Here is a 20510-nt window from a genome sequence, read left to right as displayed (position 1 = left end):
AGGTTTTACCCTTCTCGTCACCTTCTTCTCCTCGTTTTTGCAGTTATGACGCCACCTACGGATTTGCCTGTGTAAATGCAGATCAGGGGAGCAGAAGTTGTGAAGATTACAGAGTCAGATTCACATGTCCGAAAGAGTTCTGTCAAGGTACGTGATGTGTCTTCCTTTCCTTTGGACTAAACACACTAATGTGGAAAGAAAAGCACTCTGATTTCCCTGTAAATTATGTTCATAAATTTTCCAAATATTCACAAAAACATGCAGTTTAGATAAAGTGGAAACTCATAGTTGTGAATGTGAGTATATCCCACTTCTTGCCCAGTGCATGCTGGGTAGGCTCCAGCTCCTAATGACCCTGAACATGAAGGGTGTATATAGAAAACGTATGGATGAATATTTTCTTAATTTTTCTGTGTGGCTACATCAACATAAGTTAAAATATGTTAAAATATTTGTAAAATGTTACCCATATCCATCCATTGTTTATCTATATTTTCCGTGTTAAGTAAAAAAATACTCATCCATGTCTGTGAAAGCAATAATATATTAGTCCAAGGCTGAAATAAAATATACAACTGGAGTAAGAAGAACACAAAACAGGCTCCCCTGCTTTCCCACACTACCAACACTACTATGCTCCCTTCAGCTTAAAAAAATATTACAATAATTTTCATACAGTTCCTAACAAACATCAGTCTTGTTCTTGCTAAACCACAGTTTTAGCAAACTTGTATATTTGTAACATCTACTCAGTGTCAGAGCAGTGTCGAACACAGTGGCTGAACAGCGATGACCCGTCAGATGAGGGTGATGTGGAGTCCATTCTTCGTCTGCTAAAAACTTTCCCCGGTCAAGTCTGTGAAAACCCAATCAGCATCGAAGCTAAAACAACAAGTGGAATATCTGCCAAACACACCGGAGACACCTACCTCTCGTAAGCGCATCGGTTCTGTTTGATGTGACATTTATTCAGCTAAGCAAGCTTTCATAACGTGTGCTTTAGGCGGTTTGTGTTTTATATTCCAGCTATGATGTCTCTTTTGGTTTTGCATGCATCAATGAAAAACAGAAGAGTAAACAATGTGAGGATTATCAAGTGATGCTGACTTGTCCCTCAGATTTCTGTCAGGGTAAGTTTTTATTTTGTCAGGAAGTCATTTTGCTACAAAGTGTCTTATGATTTTGTCTTATAAAGCAGAGTTTCCAGTTTTCCTGTTCTGAAATTCAAAGTCTTAGAGCCTCAGATATAAGGCCCACAATGTCAAACCGTATTATATATAATAAATATAATTTACAATATGAAAAACTCTCTATACGTCTATAACTGTTCAATATTTTTCACTGTTTGGCAGGTTGCAGGACACGTTGGTTCAACTCAGACAATCCCACAGGGCAGGGTGACTATGAGACCCTCCTCCAGGTGCAGATGGTCTATCCCAGTCAGGTCTGTTCTCAGCCTGTGGCAATTGAAGCCATGACAGTATCTGGTGTCCCGGCGCACAAGACTGGTGACATCTTTCAAGTGTGAGTTTTGGGACAGACGACAACAAGTATCAAGTGTTGATACATAAACAAGAACTTACATCATAGTGTGTCAACAGACTGTAGACGCACTTTCACCCTAGACATGAAAAACAGCAAGAAGAAGTATTGCATTATTGTGTTGCTATGAGTTGTATTACATTTCCAGATGTGTAATAATTCAATTCAACTAAATTCAGTACAACTTTATTTATCTCTGTAAGGGCAACTGTATGCAGCAGCTCATCACCTAGATCAACACATACACACTCCGCTGATAGGAAAGACAGAAAAAAATAATGTTAATCACAAAGTTAAAAACAATGAAAGGAAAAAAAACAACTATACTGTAATTGTTAATATATATAATAAATGGTTATAAGCTTAAAAAAACTATATGTGGAATTGTTAAAATATATATTAATAAATAACTGTAATACCTACAACAATATAAAATGATACAGTCTATAAAATCTAAAAGGATACACAAAATAATAAGGCTGTACTAGTATAAAAAGCATTTAACAAAACACCCCTATACTTGTGACAGACTAGAGACAGAATGATCAAAATCAAAGCAGCAGAGGCTGAGATACTTTTAGTCCCCAGTAAACACTGGATCCTACAATTCCCATAATGCTACTGGATAGCATCAGTCATTAGATCTAGTTTACACCTGCATCTTTCAAACTCCACACCTGTAATTTGTGATGCAAGCTTTCTATTATACATCTGGGGTCTCCAAACTCAAGCTGGGATAACCCAGATGACATCACTATTACATCATCGGGGCCATTTTTTCACACTTTTGAACACTCCCCCCCCTGAGCCACAGAGAGCATTATGCAACTGTCATCACTGTAAACTGACTAAAATTGGTGAATTTGCCCCTTTGACAGTTTGTTTATTGTATGTGTTTTGCAGCTATGACGCTACTCATGGCTTTGCCTGTGTGACCGCTGAGCAGCCAGGTGGCAAACGCTGTCAAGACTACAAGGTTCGCTTCACCTGCCCGCTGGCTTTCTGCTCAGTGTGAACCATCAGTGGTCATGAAGACACTGCTGTGCACCAGACTGTTGTTTAGGGTATTTAATGTCAGTGGAGGATGTGTAGTAACTGTTATGACAGGATGTTAAGATCATCAGTCTATATCATTTTGTATTTGTTGCTGTGTAGATTGTTGTCTTTTAGGATTCCTCCTGTATGTTTTTATTCTCATTGCCAATAACTTACAGTGTCTCCTCAGGACTTGATGAAGAGAGCAAACACACTTCTGTGGGAAACGTTTGCAATTATAGTAAGGCTCGCGTCATGAATATTTATGATGCGAGCATGAAAAATTGCATATGTAAATACATTTCTAAATCCACAGAGTCCACAGAGCAGAAGTGTTGATGAATAACACTCGGATACCAGCGCTTAAAAAAGTTGACATGCATCCAGCCGTGTGGTTATCACAACAAGAAAAACAAGGATTAATGTTGTTACCGTAAGCATAAGGTGATGACTCATTCATAGGAGAATGTTGAAAAACAAAACATTTTTAGCAGCATTATCTGTATAGCATTTAGTGAACTTTATACTGGAGTTGTAGTCATATTATTACAGGAAGCATAAGATCTCATGGGTCAAGTATCTTTACTATTGGTCAGAATAGTGAAATAAATCTGACATCTATTCAATTGCAAATCCACACTTGCAAATCCCATGATATATACGGGAAGTGGGGATCATATATTTGCAAATATGATTCCATTAATCTGTACTGATTAGTGAATCTGTTTAAACTGAATTAACATAAAAGTATTCCATCTAAGACAGAAGTGGACATTACAAACCCAGAGTGCTGGTAATTTGTTTAGTCTGCCATGAAATAAATTCCACAGGAGCCACTTTATGTATACTGTAAATATAGTTCTATGATTAATACTTAATCAACCACTTATTAAGCACAAATTAGTCAAACTGAATAATTAAAGCACAAAGACAATTATTAAATCAGTTTCGCTTCAGTCGTGGTTAACTATTGTAATATGCTGATTAATGTGTGACTATAACTGCAGCCTCACATGCAAGTTTCTATCATTTGGTAACTTTTAGTCATTCATGAATTCAGCAAATGTTTTTGTAATGTGTTGCTGCAGGTCCATGGTTTTACAGTGTATTAATATTAGTAGCAGTAGATTACACATCCCGAACAATGGAAATTGGTAATCCTCAGTATAATAAAAATTAACATATATCAGTTAAAGTATCTGTGTCCTAATTGAACATCAGTTATCGAAACATGTCTGCCTACAGTACCAGAAGGGGTTACTCTGTTATTAATAACATTTACTTACTATATTAAGCGTTAATTAAAAACCTTTGATAGAAAGCTTCACCATTCCACTGTCTGATCCCCTGAACTGGTCAAAAATAATAGTTGGAGTCTCACAGTATGGCACCTTTTCGACCGAAAGTTCCTGGAACTAAACTTGGAACTAAAAGCCCCTGTTGTGTGTTCCTGTTTGCTTTTCCATCAATTCCATCCATTGGAGGAATCAGGTAGATCATGCAAATTAGATGCATAAGTAAATAAAAAAAGACGGCGGTGATTGAAACACAATTCTTTGTATTTGTTCTTTGTCTTTACTGTTGCATGAGTTGGGTGTAATGAATGAATCGAATATTGGTGCAAAAATGTTAAGTGTCTAAAATTTTGTTTTTGTTAAATCTAACCTTACTCTTGAAAACACAACAATAAGTACTTATAGCAGTATTGTCTTAATTTATAGGGACTACTGGCTTATTGTACTTAATGGTCTTATATGATGATTTAATGATCTTACATTAAAATAGATAGATAGATAGATAGATAGATAGATAGATAGATAGATAGATAGATAGATAGATAGATAGATAGATAGATAGAAAAACAATGAGGTAGGTATAATACATAGGTACAATAAGTAAATAGATTAAATCAAATATGAAAAATAAATAGAACAAATAAAAATAGAATAGAGACTAGAGGTATAACCATATCTCTAATATATTATTTGCTGAGTATACATTGTTCAATTATATTAATATGCTATAGTATAGTACACTGTACATTAGTGCAAGTCAGGATAATTTACACAACGTATATACATTTGTAATAGTATATATAGAGTACTTTAAAGATGATCAAAATATGAATATGAAATGTAACAGATGTGATGGATAATATAATAAAATAAAAGTCCAGGTGAGCAGTGTGTCTTCACTGTCAGAGGAGTCCCCTCTCCTGACACACAGAGTCATTTTACAGACTGATGGCAGTTTGCAGGAATGACTTTCTGCAGCGTTGTTTGTCACAGCAGAGCTGAAGAAGTCTCTGACTGAAGGTGCTCCACTCTTTGACCAGCAGGTCATGGAGGGGATGAGAGATGTTCTCCATGATGTTTATCAGTTTGTGCAGCATCCTCCTCTCCACAACCAGCTCCAGTGTATCCAGAGGAGTCCCCAGCACAGAGCCAGCCTCCCTGATCAGTTTGTTTAGCTTGTTAGTGTCCCTGGCTCTGATGCAGCTGCCCCAGCGGCGCAGAATATTGCACAGGTAGAAGATTTGCAACATCTTGCTGTGCACATTAAAAGGACCTGAACTTCCTCAAGAAGTAGAGTCTGCTCTGTCCCTTGCTTGTAGACAGCTTCTGAGCTGCATTTCCAGTCCAGTCTGTTGTGGAGGAATCTGTATCCCTCTACCATCTCCACCTCCTCTCCAAGAATGGAAATGGTCCTTGGTTATGGCCACATTTAGGAGCAGATGGTTGTTCTCACATCATGCCACAAAGCGGTCCACCATGTCTCTGTACTCTGCCTCCTGTCCACCGCTGACACACCACACAACTGCAGAGTCATCTGAGAACTTCTGCGGGTGACAGGACTCCGAGTTTTATTGAAAGTCAGAGGTGTGCAGGGTGAAGAGTAAAGGTGAGAGAACAGGCCCCTCCACAAACTGTCTATCAGGTAGTCAGTAATCCAGGAGGTTATGGACGCGTCTACCTGCATCCTCTGGAGCTTCTCTGTCAGCAGTCCAGGCTGGATTCTCTTCTGGAGAAATCAAAGAGCATGAGTCTCACAGTGCTGTATGTTTTGTCCAGGTGAGAGAGGACTTGATGAAGCAGGTAGATGAACCTGAGGGCGAAAAGCAAACTGCAGCGGGTCCAGAGAGGTGTTCAAAGTCTGAGATGGGCCAACACCATTTTCTCCAGGACTTTCATTACGTGGGATGTCAGGGCAACAGTCAGAAGTGGTTGAGAGCAGATGGAGATAACTTCTTTGGCACCAGAACAAGGCAGGATGTCCTCCATTGCACTGGAACTGCACTCTGTCCTGACTCAAACTCAGGTTAAACAGGTGTTGCAGAATCCCACACATGAAAGCATTTGGGTGTTGGGTTTGTAATCTAGCGGTGACGGAGTTAATGACGTCGGCAACAGCTGATGGCGGGATGTAAACAACAACCACGATGGCACATGTGAATTCCCTCGGCGGATAATAAGGATGCAAACTCACAGTTGAGCGTCCGGGCTGCAGAGACACTCTTTTTCCACAGTAACACGTCTGGGATCACACCATTTGTAACACCGGATAGTCATAATATAATTACTCATAGCAAAATAGGAGTTTGATGTTTTTATTTGAGGTGTGGTGCTTTGTTTCATGTGTTCATAAAAACACTGATTGAATCTTAAGAAAAATATTATTAAAATGTCATTCCTCTCGTCTACACGCATTCTCGCACTTTTTGTCCACACATAATTTCCAGTATATCGGTAGTCATCAAGTAAATTGCCCAACAATATTATGGAAAAGTGTAGAAGCAACTGGGAGCGTCATTTCCGGTGGAATATTCCAGCGGATTTACCCTTGGTCTTTAAAAGGACGTGCCGAAAAAGCGGCTGTGAAGTTTACAGGTAAACGGCCACATCTACTGTGTATGCTATTGACAGCGTAGCAACTTTAAACACATAAGTCAGATAACAGACAGATAAAGGAGAAATCAGTCTACTTGGGGGAAAAAAAGAAAAGGAAAGAAAGACAATAAGATCCAAAGTGTTCGTGCGCGTTTAGACGTCTCCATCATTTGATTTGTATAGTCTCTGTAATCTGTGGAGGTCCTTTCAGGTAAGATGAGATGCACTTTATGTATGGTACCCGTACGTTCACGTTAAAAGTGAATAGGTATTTTAGAACAGATGACATTTGTAGCATCATTTGGTTGTGACGCAGTTGCGCACTTGCTCCGGCCTTTTCCTTAAGATGCTGTGATGTCAGACAGTATCATATACACCTGTTACTTTGTTGTTATTCTCATGCCTCCGGTGATGTTTATGCACAGAAGGATATTGGCCGTCTGGCGCTGCATTAGCTTTATAGGGGACTGGTGCTGAGGATAGAGCGTTGCGCATTAAGGCTCCTGCTGAGCAGCAGGTGGTTTCGGACGCAGAAGTAGCAAAAGATTTGGGAAGCCTTAAAGAAGAGCCATGGCTGAATTATGTGGCTTACAGCCTGTTGTGTGTTTGATATTTTGGCAGTATGTTTTCAACAGTTAAAAAGATAGACAGTTAAAGGAGATGTATAGCTTACGCACACAATTTAAAGTTAGATTCAGCCATAATGTTGTAATGTTACAGCTATCACACAATATTTCCATCAGAGCAGCAGTGGACAGATTTACAAGTGGACTGCTACCAGTATAGCAAAGTGTGTGGTTGCCAAAACTGATCACCTAAAATGTTATTAGGGGCTATTTTAGGATGATGATGTTGTTAATTTATATGTCAAATTTTGAGATAGTCATAATTTATATACAGTACAATATATGTGATGTATTTATCTGAAGTAAGTGCTTTTAAATTTTGTCTTTCAGCTGTTGTGCTGTGATCCAGAGACAGTCATGATCCTCCTGACTCCCTCATCTGGTAGGTACAGTGCTTGTTTCTCAATCTTGTCTCATAATCTGGATTACTGTATACCAACATGGACATGGGTGTTAAAGGTTTTAATGGGAGGTGTTAATAGGATTAAAGTAGCCTAGATCTGCTTTAATCAAATTAGGCAAGAAAACAGTCACTAATACCCTGAGGAAGTTTTAAAGATGCTTAGACTGGATAGAGCGGGATGGAATAATTCATTTAATAGAATTAACCACTGAATATACTGTATGATATCGGTATACAGTATCAGATGTGCCGCAAGTAGCACATATTGCAGTTTTTATATGCAATTATTATAATTAACTATTATAATTAAGATCTGGAAGAAATTTTTCATTGTAACTATGGACATAATAATGTATACTACATATGTTTTACAGTTTGAAGTACAGTTACTGTTGGATACGATATTCGCTTAAGGTAGTGTATACTGTGAAACTGCGCTACAAATTCACAAACCACACCCAATAGACTGCATACATCTCCTATGACTGGTGTACATCATGTATAATTAAATGCAATTCTATTGTCGTTTATAGTTATATTTTATGTAGTTAACTCTAACATGTAAATAATGCAAATTCTCCAGTAAATTCACTTCAGATTATTCTTGTTGTGAATTGTTTTCCTTGCTTTTCGTTTAGGCTTTTAATCGTTACCAGGTAACATAGCAGGGTATTATATAACAAGGGCCTTCCCATCATGCTTTGCACTCATTAGGCAGCAGTCCAGAAATAGAGACCTGCTTGAAATTGACAGTGTGTATGGCTCTGGTTTATCCCCTTTTTATTAGTCCCCGGGTCAGTGCATTGTCTCGATGTTAGAGTAAAAGTTGAATGTAAGATCTGCAACCCAGCAGACTTTTATGCACATGGAGCTGCATGTGTGGCTCTTAGAAAAAGTCAATGATTGTCCAGTTAGTGAATTTGGAAATTACATGATATTCAAATTAAATGCAGAATGTCACCTGCAGTATCTCATGTGCTGTGTTTTCTGACTCAAAACCTTCCCGAGAAAAATTTTCAGGTAATTCAAATGCAAGGTTGTGATTTGTGTTAAAGCACAAAAATGAGAAGTAAAAAGCATGCTGTCAAGTAAAAGTGTAAGTTTTTGTTGGCTTTCTGCTGTGTCTCATGCGCTGTTTTCTTTCAGATGAAGAGTCTCTTGAACTCGTCTGGCTTTGGAATCACAGGAAGTTCAGGGTGAAGGGTTGCTACTGCAACATTTCAAAATATTGAAACTTTGCGGGTCATTTATCTGTGCATACTGTCTTGGACAGTACTATGACTTGAGAGAAAGTTATAAACTCACAAGAGTGGCGACGGACAGAAAACAGATTTCTTTGTCTGTCTGTTTTTGGCTGGAGTGAGGCAGTGTCAGCAGTCATTCCATCTTGCTGACTAATGTAGCTTTGACCATAGTAAATACTGCAAATTTTGTCATCAGTGCAACTAAACATATCAAGTTAGCGTGACATGTTTTTACTAATTGCACTGTAAGCAAAAATAAGTCCTATAAACTGTTTTATTATTGAGGATATAACCTCATACAGCTTAGTATCTTAATATAAACTGTATGTCATAAAAAGAAGGAAACCAGGGACGGTTGTAGATTTATTTTTACACCACAATCTCCATTGAAGTCCAGGCTTAGTTAGCTATGTCAGTGCTGCTGCCATGTCCTTGTCTCAGGTCACTATGTTTGATCAGTCTGATTGATCTCATGTCAGGTATGTGTCAATGCAGTAGGTCCAGCTCACACTCACATTAGCCACTATGTGGTAGTCCTCTAAATGTCCATGGCTTGTTCCCCCCACCAGTATTTCTGTGTATTTGACCCCTGATAAGATCACATTTGAGTGCTAACACTTCACATGCACCCTGTTCAGATACTGTATCCTTTTGACAATTTTCCTTTCCAAATATTTTCTAGATATTGAAGTTAACTGCATGTAAATGCGGCTGTTTTTTTTGTGACAGTAAAATATGTAACACATGTCTACTGTATAGATATAACTGACAATGTAATGAGTAGATAAAGAGACACTTTAATGTTGCATGCTGTAGGCTGCGCACCCCTGATTGAATGAATGTACAGTAACAAATGCATTTTAGTGATCTGAAAATGGATGAATGTATCGTAAGGTCGGTCTCCGTCCCATAAACATACGTCTTGGTAAGTGATGCTTCTTTTACATAAGACGAGGGAATCAATGCCGTAGTAATATTTTGCTTTAAAATACAGTAAAACAAGGAACACACAACATTTGATGGTTTAATATCCTGCAGAAAGGATTTTCACTAGATGGTGCACAAAATATTGTTATTTAGTAATGACTGCTATTCGTAAAGCATCCAGATTACTTTCAGGATTTTGACAACTGAGGTCTGACTCAAACTGGGATATAATTGGTAAACTATTCCCGTTCAGACACGTTCATCAACAGGTCATCTGGTATGGTCAACTGATCGTGGTAGTGATTTAGCTTTTTCTTAAACCACAACAGAGGTTATTTACTTAACACAAACAACTACTAACTGCTGTTGTTTTGTGGTCTCAGGTTTCTTCCAGTGTACCAACAAGCTCTTTCTGAGTGATCAGGCCACAGGACTCCAGATCAAGGAGTTTGCACGTAAAAATGCAGCAAACGCTCTGTCAGTTGCCAACATGGTAATGGGCATGGCCTCCATTCTCAGCAGTCTCAATGGGTGAGTGAACACGCCATTATTGGAATTTACTCTCTGGAACATTAGGCAGGATCAGCTAATCTAACTAGCTAATGGCCCTAATCATTGTGTGGATAGATGTGGATTTTAGTAAAAAAAAAAAAAAAAGAAAGATAATAATTTGAATGCATTTTGTCATATATATATATATATATATATATGTGTGTGTGTATATATATATATATATATATATATATATATATATATATATATATATATATATATATATATATATATGTATAGGAGAAAGACAGTTATTTAACTGTATTTTGAAATCTAAACACCACTAGTTTTTACTTGTGAGAACTTGCAGATATTTCACCCTTTAAAATGGGTCGCTGTCATCAAATAGCTTAACCTAACAATTCACTCTGTTTTGTTCAGGCACCATCATGCTGCATGTTGGCTGGTTCTGATTGGCTACCTGCTGGATTTGGCAGATGGAGCAGTTGCCAGGCGACTTGATGCCTGCTCTGCACTGGGTAAGTGGAGTGTTGTGGTCAATAGTTCTTACTAAAGATAAACTTCAACTGGGGTGTTGGCAGAGCTTGCTGCTCCGTCCTTTGTCTGGACTTGAATTTGGCCGCACAGGGTCACACAGAAAGGGAACCAGTAAAAGGAAACTCAGCTATTGGAATACTCTGGATACTCTTACAAAGTCTCGAGAAGAGTCATACATATTTTATATAATGCAATTTGAGCTTTTATCAATCAGTAGGTATAATCAGTGGCTTTTTAGCCTTTCTTATATTTCTAAAGACTGCAAATTATACCCATAAAAATTTCAAGGTTGAGGTTTGAGCATAAATGGCACGACATCTCCTCGGTGGTACCACCTTAAAAAACACCCGATGCAAATATGCATCATATGAATTACCACTGCTGGCATATTTTCAAAAAGATCACAGTCCCGTATATAGTAAATCAGGAGGCACAAATAGCAGTTTTAACATTGCTCCCAGTGTACAAGTTCACATTTTCTCCCAAACCCAAAATAGCTCCCAGGTGCATCACAATACATTGTTAGCTGCACATTTCAGTGGGCTTTGTGTCCCGACAGGGTTTTTCTGCATGACTTTGCAGGTGGATGTTGTTGTGTCCCCCACGTATTTTGTCAAATGAACAATCAGTTTCTGATTAAGCAGCCTAATTCCACAGGATCACGACCCAATTGTCTATTTTATCCCGTTGCTTTGGGTTCTCTGCATATCTGAAATTGCTAAAATTGTTGACCCTTGGCTGTGGAATTCCACCTCGTTCATTTGAGCCGTGGCCTGAATCACCTCATCCTCATCTGCTGAAAACATGCTACGTGCTCCTGAGGGATAAAGAGACAAGGCAGGGGAGAATGTTGTTTATAGAATGGCCGCCCATTGGGCTGACACTGAAATTTCCACTTGGAGATTTTTGCACGTACGCATACCACTGTCATGTGTCAGTCACATTGGCGGTGACCATGCCGAAGAGATGATAACGTATTTACACTGACTTTTAAAGAACGCAAACCCATGACTAAGGCACTGTCGGATTAGAAGTAGTTTAATAATAGGACAGTTGGCATTCGCTGGTAGCGCTTCTAAAGCAGATTATTCAGAACACAATATTTTTAGTATGGGTATGGTCTGTCAGCTGTGAAATCCTAACACCAAGGCAATTCATTCCTCTCTGTGAACTTCACATAGACACTGATATTGACATTTTTTTTCTTTTTCATGCTCAGGTGCAAAGCTAGATGATTTTGCTGACTTCACAACCTTTGGGATTGCCACATCGTTGCTCCTGAGGACACCTGACCTGCTGGATAACATCCTATGCATGTGTTACGTCATGTCTGTGTTCGTCCGCCTCTGTTTCTTCTCAAGCGGTAAGTCTCTGAGATGTATTGTTATTGTACACTGTAGATTATGAAAGTCATGTTGTCAGTCATTTGACTCCAACTTAATAATTTAAAGGACATAGTGGAGATTTCCTCTTGTTTGGTCCGTAGGCATCCCATTCATGTATCGTGGTCTGCCCTGCATCTACTCTTCAGCCATCCTGGCCAGTGCCTCTCTGCTGTCGGGGGGAAACATGGCCGTGCTGCGGGTCATCGCGGTGGCCATGATCCTCTTCATGATCAGTCAGAACTTTTACCCCCACGACAGAGTGCTAGAGTCGCAGGCCTGGAAGAAAGCAGTCTACGCTGGAGGTACAGTCATTTAGAAAACAACAGTGTAGATGACTGCCAGAGCTGATGATTAAAGTAATGATTCATATTAGAAATGCATTTTTCAAATCATATTTTAGTTACAACATTTAGCATCTGCATGTGGTAATAGTATCTAGCCATGTAAAGAGTTTGGGTTTTATGTACTGACATTTTTGACTTATCCATCTGCCACTACCCCAATACAATGGAGGTGAATTGAAATTAGTTTGTGCTGCTCAAAGCAACAGGAAATTGATTTTTGAACAACTTGAAAGCAATGTGTCCTTGCACAAAAAATGTTCAGGTTAGGATAATCGATAGAAGTTGCTGTTTTCAAGTGGATTATCTTTAGCCATGCTTGTGGCGGTTGGTCAATCTATCACTTTGGTCCAGACTGAAATATTTCAGCAGCTATTGGATGGACATTTATGGTCTCTAGAGAGGAATTCTGATGACTTTAGTGATTCCCTGACTTATTCTCTATAGCACCACCATTTGTGTGTTTGTTTTTTCAAAATATTTCATGGGGCATTTTATGCCTTTATTAAATTGCAGTAAAAGATGACAGGAACTGAGGGGAGAGAGAGAAGGGGAACTTCACGCATCAGTGGTCTGCTGCCGGAATCAAACCGTGAACATTGCGGTTATGTTGCATGCGTCCTAACCATAGAGTAGTACAGTCTAGGGTCTTAACCAGTAGACTACCGGAGTTGTTTGGATAAATATTGGATGAATTGCCTTGAAATTTGCCTGAAAATACCTGCAATATATAATGACATGGTATCATGGTAAAGATATCACAGTAAACATTATATCTGCAACATCAGCATATTAGTGTTAGCATGCTGATGTTAGCATTTAGCTCAAAGCATTGACTTACTCTAAGTAGTAATCTAGACATTAATCTGGACAGTGTTTCTGGCAATGCATGCTGCCGTTGCTGTCGTTTTCCAGTGATTACCCACTGTCAATCAACTCATTTTTGTTTTTCCAGGAGTCATCATGGTCTTCTGCTCTTCCTTCCCCCCTGCATGTGTATACTACTTACTGTGGTCTGTCTCCTACATTTTGTTCCCAACATCCCTTTGGAGCAGCAAAGTATAAAAGGGTTGCTTTGTCCAAAACCCCCAAATAATTTTACCTCTGGCCCGTCTGGGTGAACTGAGGTTTCCAGACTGCTGCTGCTCCTTACTGCCATGGAGTATCCAAGCTAAACATGCTCATGCGCCACAGGCGAACACTCGCTCTATTTAATCTTTATTTTGATGTGACACCTCTAAGACAGAACCCGGATTGACGAGAGTGGGATGAGAAGGACATTTTAATGATACTGGTAAGGATTAACTGTCGTGCTGTCTTATTTGGTGCACATTCACTGAAGCCAGGGTTTGGGTGACTTGTTCTAAAAACTGAATTGTCATCAGGTTCATCTCTTGTGTAATCTCCCTACTACAGTATTAATCCAATCTTTCATCAATGTTGTGAATGTGCGGCAGCAGGGCACATCATCTTCTCTATTTCAAATGAAACAATTGCACACATTTTGATATGCTCTTACCTCCAATTAGGTTTTTAAAATGTTTAATTTTGTAATTACATAGAACATTAAAACGCTTATTTCCCAGTGTTGAGCATAGCTTAATGAATAACTGTTTGAGTGCTCTGTAGGTAAGGCCTTTAATTGATCTACAGTATGATTTCTCAGCAGCATTTTCAAGATTCAAAATTCCATGTCCTTTCTGTATCTCTATAACAGTGATGGGCATTCATACAGCATTATGACTGTGTTAACTGACATCTGTTGAAGTTTTTATCAGGGTTGGGGTCACTTCATCTCCATAGTATTCAGGTCAGGGGTGTGGGTTTCCTCAAAGTCCACCTTTTTTCCATTAATAAGTAAGTACGTTTTAAATGGGTTGAACTGAAAGTGCACTGACCCCAATCCTGGCCTCTTTGAACTAGGGACAATTAGCTTTTTAACAGGTTGTCACTCTGTCCAAGAAACTATGTATTAGAGTTCCACATTTCTTCTATGTGTGATTTTATTGGGTCATTGTATGTGTTTGCCTCTGTTTTAAGAGGCATTGCAGTTTAAATACTAAATCCACACTGGATCACCGTTACATCTTCTGACGACAGCTGAATCGGTGATGTTACTGCAGTTGTCTCTGATTAAGGTGAGGTCAGAAATTCAACATGAGTGCAGGTTGCAGCCCATAAATAGCACTGCAACAGCAGTTTTCTGCCACATGTGATTCAGTGTGAATTTACCCTCAAAAGACAACACAGAAACTGCAAATCCTGCCATCTAGTGGATAAGCACTTCATCTCGCTGCCCGTTCTGCTTCCACCTTAAAGGTGTTGTAACGCTGCATTACAGTCAGTGTTGGCTGTGATCCCAAGTGCAATGCAGAGGTTTTGAATCCTAAACCCACAGAGGTTGATGAAGGGAAGGATAAGTGTCTTGTTACTCTTTAACTTGGCCAGTATTCAGTCTGAGGGACATCACTTTCTTTTGTAGACCAGTCTTTTCACTAAGGACACCTTCATGGCATCACTCATCACGTCTCACAATTGGTATTTGTGCCCCTCTGCTGAGACTGTACATTGTGAGTGACATGGGGAGATTATAGCCTATAACTGTTCAGAAACTACAATTCAAAGTACATCAGAGTCAGAAAGATAAGATAATAGCACAGAGTAACAGGTAAATACATCTGTTCTCAGCCCTAAATATTATTAATATTTAAATTTTGATTCACTCTGTATCTTCTAAAAATGGTCATCTTTGAGTTTGTAACCAGAGGTGTCAAAATAAAGGTTACGACATCACTTTGCAATTGGAGTTCAGTGACTTTAATGATTTGAACCCTCTATAAGCCATAACTCATAGTTTTAGCAAGTTGTGAGTTATCTAAATGAGTCTACCTAACGGAGCTCTACCTCAAAAGCTCTGTTTTTATTATTTTTTTAATAAATGCAAAAGGTCATGTCTTCTGATTGGGATACTGATTTAAACCCACTGTGGGGTTTGACAAGGTTTATGAATGTGCTCTCGTGCATTCAGCTTTCCTGTGTGGTTGTTTTGGTTTTCAAACTGTAAAGTCACAGTAATGTATGCATGCCAAGAGCATTATGAAATACAAAAACTATACTTTACCCAATGCAAAAGATCCTGATGAGTAATAAGACCTGTGCTTTGATGTCTATACATTTTTGACAATAAAGAGAGGTAATAATAAATACTTGCTTTCATCCTTTTATCCTTCATTCATTGTATCATCGATATATCACTGTAAAAGTACAAAGTTACATGTTTTCTTGCACATTTCTTTTCACAAGTTGAGCCTATTCAGTCTATACATTTAGATTAATCTGCTGAGTCTAAAAACAAAAATGACAGATTATAGGTTATCATTGTAGGTAGGCCTACTGGTCAACAGTAGATGTCACAATCTGATATATAACCACACTTAATATGAAGATTTTTTCCTGTTGATGGATGTTGTCAGATGGTTGTACCTGCATCTATGAGAGCAGTCCCGCCTTTCTGTTATACTCAAATATGTCCATTATTTCAGGAACGCAAATGTCTTTAGTAGCTGCGAGGTGCAGTGAGGACTCTAACAGCTTTATGATGGATGAGAATGCAGGTCGGTCTTTGAAACTCCACATCCAACAGTACTTCATCAGATCATACCTAAGAGCATACGAAAGGGATTTAAAACACATTCGGTGTTAAGGGAGTAGTTTGACATTTTGGGAAATACACAAAAATACACATATTCATGTTCAAGCTAAAAGTCAGATGAGAAGATTGATACCACTCTTATGTAACTGTTAATAAGGGATCTTTACCGGTGCCCAGAGGCTGATTTGTTTTTTTTGCCTTTGGACAGAGCCAGACTGTTTCCAGTCTTAATGCTAAGCTAATCCATCTGGCTGCTGGTTGCACTGTAGCTTCATATTTTAAGAACAGACATGAGAGTAGCTTATCTAACTCTAAACAGGAAAGCAAATGAATATATTTCCAAAATGTCAAACTATTTATTTCCAAGTTCAGTGATTTATTTTTTTTGTAAAACCCCAGGGAGAGTATTATTTGAGTGGAAATTCATCACAAATGACTCAGTTGCTATTCCTGCACCAAGGGACAGTAAATCATTCCCTGTTAAGTAGCCCTTCTGCTTTACTTACAAAGGTCCTCCACAGTTCTCTGGTCTCTTCATTCGATAAGACCCTTGTAGCTTTGGGAGCACAGACTGAGGCTCCAGCTCAGGATATGGAGGAGAGCCTGAGATAAAAACAAAAAAACATATAATTGAAAAATAAAATCAAAAATGTGACTTTATTGGTAATATGATGCTGATGATGATGTGTCATGATCCAGTACTACACATTGTAGAAAATAATACTTTTAAAATAAGCTAAATTGAAAAGGTACAATTCAGTTGTGGCTAAATAAGAATTTCTCTAAAGACAACAAGACATGATACATTACCTAAGGTAATCAGTTCATACAGTAGAATTCCAAATGACCACCTAAGGAAAAGAAAATGTTGACTGCAGATCAACATATTAAAACCATTTTCTGTATGATGTAGTAGGCATATTATAGCAAAAACAGATAACACATTCTCTGTGTCTTTTGTGTGTGCTTCTTAGCCACAACTCTTGCCCTTACACGTCGCTCCTGTCGATACTGAGCTGCATCATAATCCTCTCTGGAGCTTGCCATTTAAGAGGCACCTTTGCTGCCCTCTGCCTAATTGCTGAATCCATTCTGCGTCCTCCGAACGCCACACCCAGCCCAGACACTCGGGCTGAGAGGCCTGGGCCAATTAAGATGTTCCTGGCAGCAACATCACCATGCACCAGCCTGTGCGCTGACATCAGGTAATCCTGAGGGAGGAGGCAATTACAGCCAAATATATCAATCTTTGTTTGAAATATTCACTCAGAATTCAAGATAAACAACAATTTATCCCCTTGTACTTTGGGGAAATAGGCAAGTGCGTCATGACCTGCTGTACCACAGCAGGGCATCTTGTATAGAGTGTGACATCTGAATTGTGCTAATTGTAGTCTTGTTGTTTGTTGGAAATAATTGGTCTTCAAAGCGTGACTCACCAAACCCGCTGCAACCTGCTTTGCCACCAGAAACACTGACCTCTCAGAGAAGCTCTGCGGGGGATCCGCAATGTTTGAATTCCTCTAGAGGGAAGAATAAGTCTTTGTCATTGCGCTAAACTGAGGAACTGAGGAGAATGCATGCATCATCAAATACAAGTTTGGACCGAAGAAGTGTACCACAGTTACATTTTTGAGTGACCAGAGGAAATGAAGGAGGTTCCCAGGGCTGTAGGCGTCTAAGACCAGGTACATGGGAAGACGTTTGGTCTGACAGTACAACATCTGCACCACATTCTCATGTTTACACACTGTGACATGGAACAGGACCCACTGCACAAACTCCTTAGCTTCAGGCTGGTTGGGGCCATCTATACAGAGTCACAGCAATAGCAGAGGAGTCAAATAATAACATATAAAGAAAGTTAGCAACCTTATTAACTGTGTTCTCATTATAATTACAATATATGAGAATGACAGAGGAAACTTATCTCCTAGCCTTGTGACATTCATGCTGTACCTCGGAGGGACTTAACCACCACGCCAGAGGAGGCTCCATCTCTCTTCTTCAGCAGACCTTTACAAATGGGGCCATAGCGGCCCGTCTGCCAAAACTCTAGTCCCTCAAGAACACACTCCTCAGGAATTTCCCAGGGATTCAAAGCTGCCTGGATCTTTGGAGTGCTTACAGAAGCTGCAGTCAGGGATACACTCTTCTGGCCTATTAAGAAAACACAACAATAGATAAGTTAGCACCTGGCATTGGTCTCAGGCACTGATGTAAAAGAGCTTTTGATTTTCTTGGTGTTTTTCAGTGTTTTTTATAAAAGCGGATATTCAGTTTTTTGCAGTTCATACCATTTGTAAAATGAGCCGACGTCCTCTGTGCTCTTTGTTTGTTCTTGTGGAGCCCGCAGAAAATCAGAGCCACCACAAAAACTGTGCTCAGAGCCAACAGAGAAGGGATGATAATCACAGCGAGAGGACCGGATGATTCTTCAGCTTAACAACAAGTAAAAAAAAGAGAAAAACAGGTTCAGAACATTTCAGAAAAGTTTTTTCATTATTTACTTTATTTCAACAAGAATGAGAAAACCAGAGAGGAGCACATCATACTGTCCTTACAAGAGTGAAATCAGCATGTGACGGATATCAAATCACATTGTTTGTTGAGTTCAAAAAGAAAGCAACTTCTAGCTGTTTGCAATGCAGTAAGAGCCACGTGTACTGTAAAACTTACAGCACAAAGGGAATGAGGTATCGTTGCCACATTTTGTGTCCACATCCATAAGGAGCAGCTGGCATTTCTCACATATGAGAGAAATGGCAGATTATATCGACAGACGAAATTCAACAATCATCACCAGAAGAGAACAATCCCTGTGGAGAGTAAAACTAATTAACTAACTCAAAATTGAAAAATCAAGCATGGCATGAAGTCTAATTGCTACAAATGACTTAAACATTTTCCTACCTGACACATGATGCCCTAGTGTGTGAGTCAACAACCTTGTAATACCAAAATGAATACAGCAGCCCAGCAACAGAGAAGCTGGAAAAAAATTGCAATAACAAGGCTGTTATCAGCTGCTTTTAAAAATCGGCCCAGCTTTATCTGTCCGCATGCAAGGGCGCTGACCGATGAGGTGAGCTGGAGAGTTGACTGAATGTTAATCATTAACAAATGACCAGAAATGGTAACATTAACAGGTGTGAGGCTCACACGTACAGTGCTGCTGTTAAGTGACTTCAAACTATGATTAATATGCACATAAAAGTGTTAAGTTCAGTTAACTATGTATGTCTCATATGAGGAAATTTGGCACTGGCTCAGTGAACACATAGGAGTAGTGCTGAAACTAATGATTTTTTTTCATTATTGATCAATCTGTTTATTATTTTATAGACTAATTGATTGGTCACTTGGCCTGTGAAATGTCAGAATATGGTGAAAAATGCCCAAGATGCAGCCTAAAATGTCTTGTTTTGTAAGATATTTGGTTTGCTATCATAGAGGACTAAAGAAACCAGAAAGTATTCATATTTGAGAGGATGGAACCAGAGAATTGGGCATTTCTTCTTAAAAGAATTACTGAAAGCGATTAGTTGATTATCAAAATCGATTCATTTTCTGATGATCGACTAATTGATTAATCAACTTGTAATTGTTGTAGCTCTACATTGGAGCAATAAGCCAAAGCAAATTTAAAAAAAAAAATCTAAATAGGTAAAGCTAATAAGAATCAGTAAAATATAATAAATATTAAGTGTGTGAAAGTATCATATAAAGTATAAAGCCTCTGTGCATCAACCCAGAAATTTTCAAACAAAGCAGCCAAACATCTGTTCATTTCAGTTCTGTTGTTGGAGGTTTTATTGTGGTTAAGTGTTGTTGACAGGCAGCTGTTACATTTTATGCAAATGTATTTTAGGAAACGGCATTTAAAAACAGTGTTGTTGTTGTTGTTGTTGGGTGTTTGGATTGAGGTTCCATTTTACGACTATTACAACCAGCAGAGGGCAGAGTTGCGCAAGAAATTGCCTCAAGCAAACAGCCTACTCCTCATCTCTGACAGCAGGAGAGGTTACAATTCTCCAAACGCGTTTCATGGATTTAAAAGTACAAAATCACGCTCAATAACCTCTTAAAAGTAGCAGTCTATTGTGTTGGAAACACATAAAAATCGGCACAAACGTCAGACCAAATTGCTGAACTGTGCGTCGATTATGCTGAATTTATACCAAGCAATTCCCACGTGAAAATATGCGTTCCAGTGCGGGAACTCCGCCTTTCTAAACACACCATGGAAACAAAACCCAGCGCTTCTTAGGGCACAGAAGACCCACCTCTCGCCTTTCATTATTGGTTCAATGAAAAGGCTTTAGGACTGCCCCCTGATCTCTGATTGGACAGAAGTCCCTGCAATCAGGAAAGCAACACGGAAAAAGATCAAAAAAAAAAAAAAAAAAAAAAAAGTT

At 38.9% G+C, this 20510-nt stretch overlaps 3 protein-coding genes across 11 annotated transcripts; 2 read left to right on the top strand and 1 right to left on the bottom strand.

Annotated features, from left to right (window-relative positions):
* Positions 1 to 325: 325 nt before the first annotated feature.
* si:dkey-205h13.2 (cartilage intermediate layer protein 2) lies at positions 326 to 3209 on the top strand. Its single transcript, XM_044351474.1, has 5 exons — positions 326 to 332; positions 754 to 934; positions 1027 to 1130; positions 1353 to 1524; positions 2446 to 3209. Exons 1-5 carry the CDS (start codon positions 326 to 328, stop codon positions 2555 to 2557), a joined length of 576 nt encoding a protein of 191 aa, XP_044207409.1. The 3' UTR covers positions 2558 to 3209.
* Positions 3210 to 6404: 3195 nt separating this feature from the next.
* On the top strand, positions 6405 to 15646 carry tmem269 (transmembrane protein 269). Of its 8 annotated transcripts, none has more exons than XM_044350766.1 (8): positions 6471 to 6675; positions 7421 to 7472; positions 8640 to 8689; positions 10048 to 10195; positions 10598 to 10695; positions 11934 to 12077; positions 12201 to 12401; positions 13396 to 15646. In XM_044350766.1, exons 4-8 carry the CDS (start codon positions 10155 to 10157, stop codon positions 13503 to 13505), a joined length of 594 nt encoding a protein of 197 aa, XP_044206701.1. In that variant the 5' UTR covers positions 6471 to 6675; positions 7421 to 7472; positions 8640 to 8689; positions 10048 to 10154; the 3' UTR covers positions 13506 to 15646. The 8 variants fall into 8 exon arrangements, with proteins under 8 accessions (XP_044206695.1, XP_044206701.1, XP_044206694.1 ...); XM_044350759.1 differs by lacking the exon at positions 8640 to 8689 and adding an exon at positions 7210 to 7256 and having other exon boundaries at positions 6471 to 6677; XM_044350762.1 differs by lacking the exon at positions 8640 to 8689 and adding an exon at positions 12957 to 13011 and having other exon boundaries at positions 13396 to 13512.
* On the bottom strand, positions 14148 to 20461 carry si:ch73-206d17.1 (tyrosine-protein kinase STYK1). 2 transcript variants are annotated; one of them, XM_044350757.1, is made up of 11 exons: positions 20174 to 20461; positions 19006 to 19083; positions 18772 to 18911; positions 18390 to 18533; positions 18052 to 18252; positions 17721 to 17902; positions 17532 to 17615; positions 17086 to 17303; positions 16903 to 16943; positions 16599 to 16695; positions 14148 to 16101 (listed from the first exon to the last, which is right to left on the bottom strand). In XM_044350757.1, exons 3-11 carry the CDS (start codon positions 18818 to 18820, stop codon positions 15930 to 15932), a joined length of 1188 nt encoding a protein of 395 aa, XP_044206692.1. In that variant the 5' UTR covers positions 18821 to 18911; positions 19006 to 19083; positions 20174 to 20461; the 3' UTR covers positions 14148 to 15929. The 2 variants fall into 2 exon arrangements, with proteins under 2 accessions (XP_044206692.1, XP_044206691.1); XM_044350756.1 differs by lacking the exon at positions 20174 to 20461 and having other exon boundaries at positions 19006 to 19414.
* Positions 20462 to 20510: the final 49 nt, after the last annotated feature.

The sequence above is a fragment of the Thunnus albacares genome, chromosome 5 (assembly GCF_914725855.1).
Source record: "Thunnus albacares chromosome 5, fThuAlb1.1, whole genome shotgun sequence".
NCBI classification, from domain to species: Eukaryota; Metazoa; Chordata; class Actinopteri; order Scombriformes; family Scombridae; genus Thunnus; species Thunnus albacares.
The sequence above is the reverse complement of the archived record's forward strand: the minus strand, read 5'-3'. Positions and strand labels throughout refer to the sequence as shown.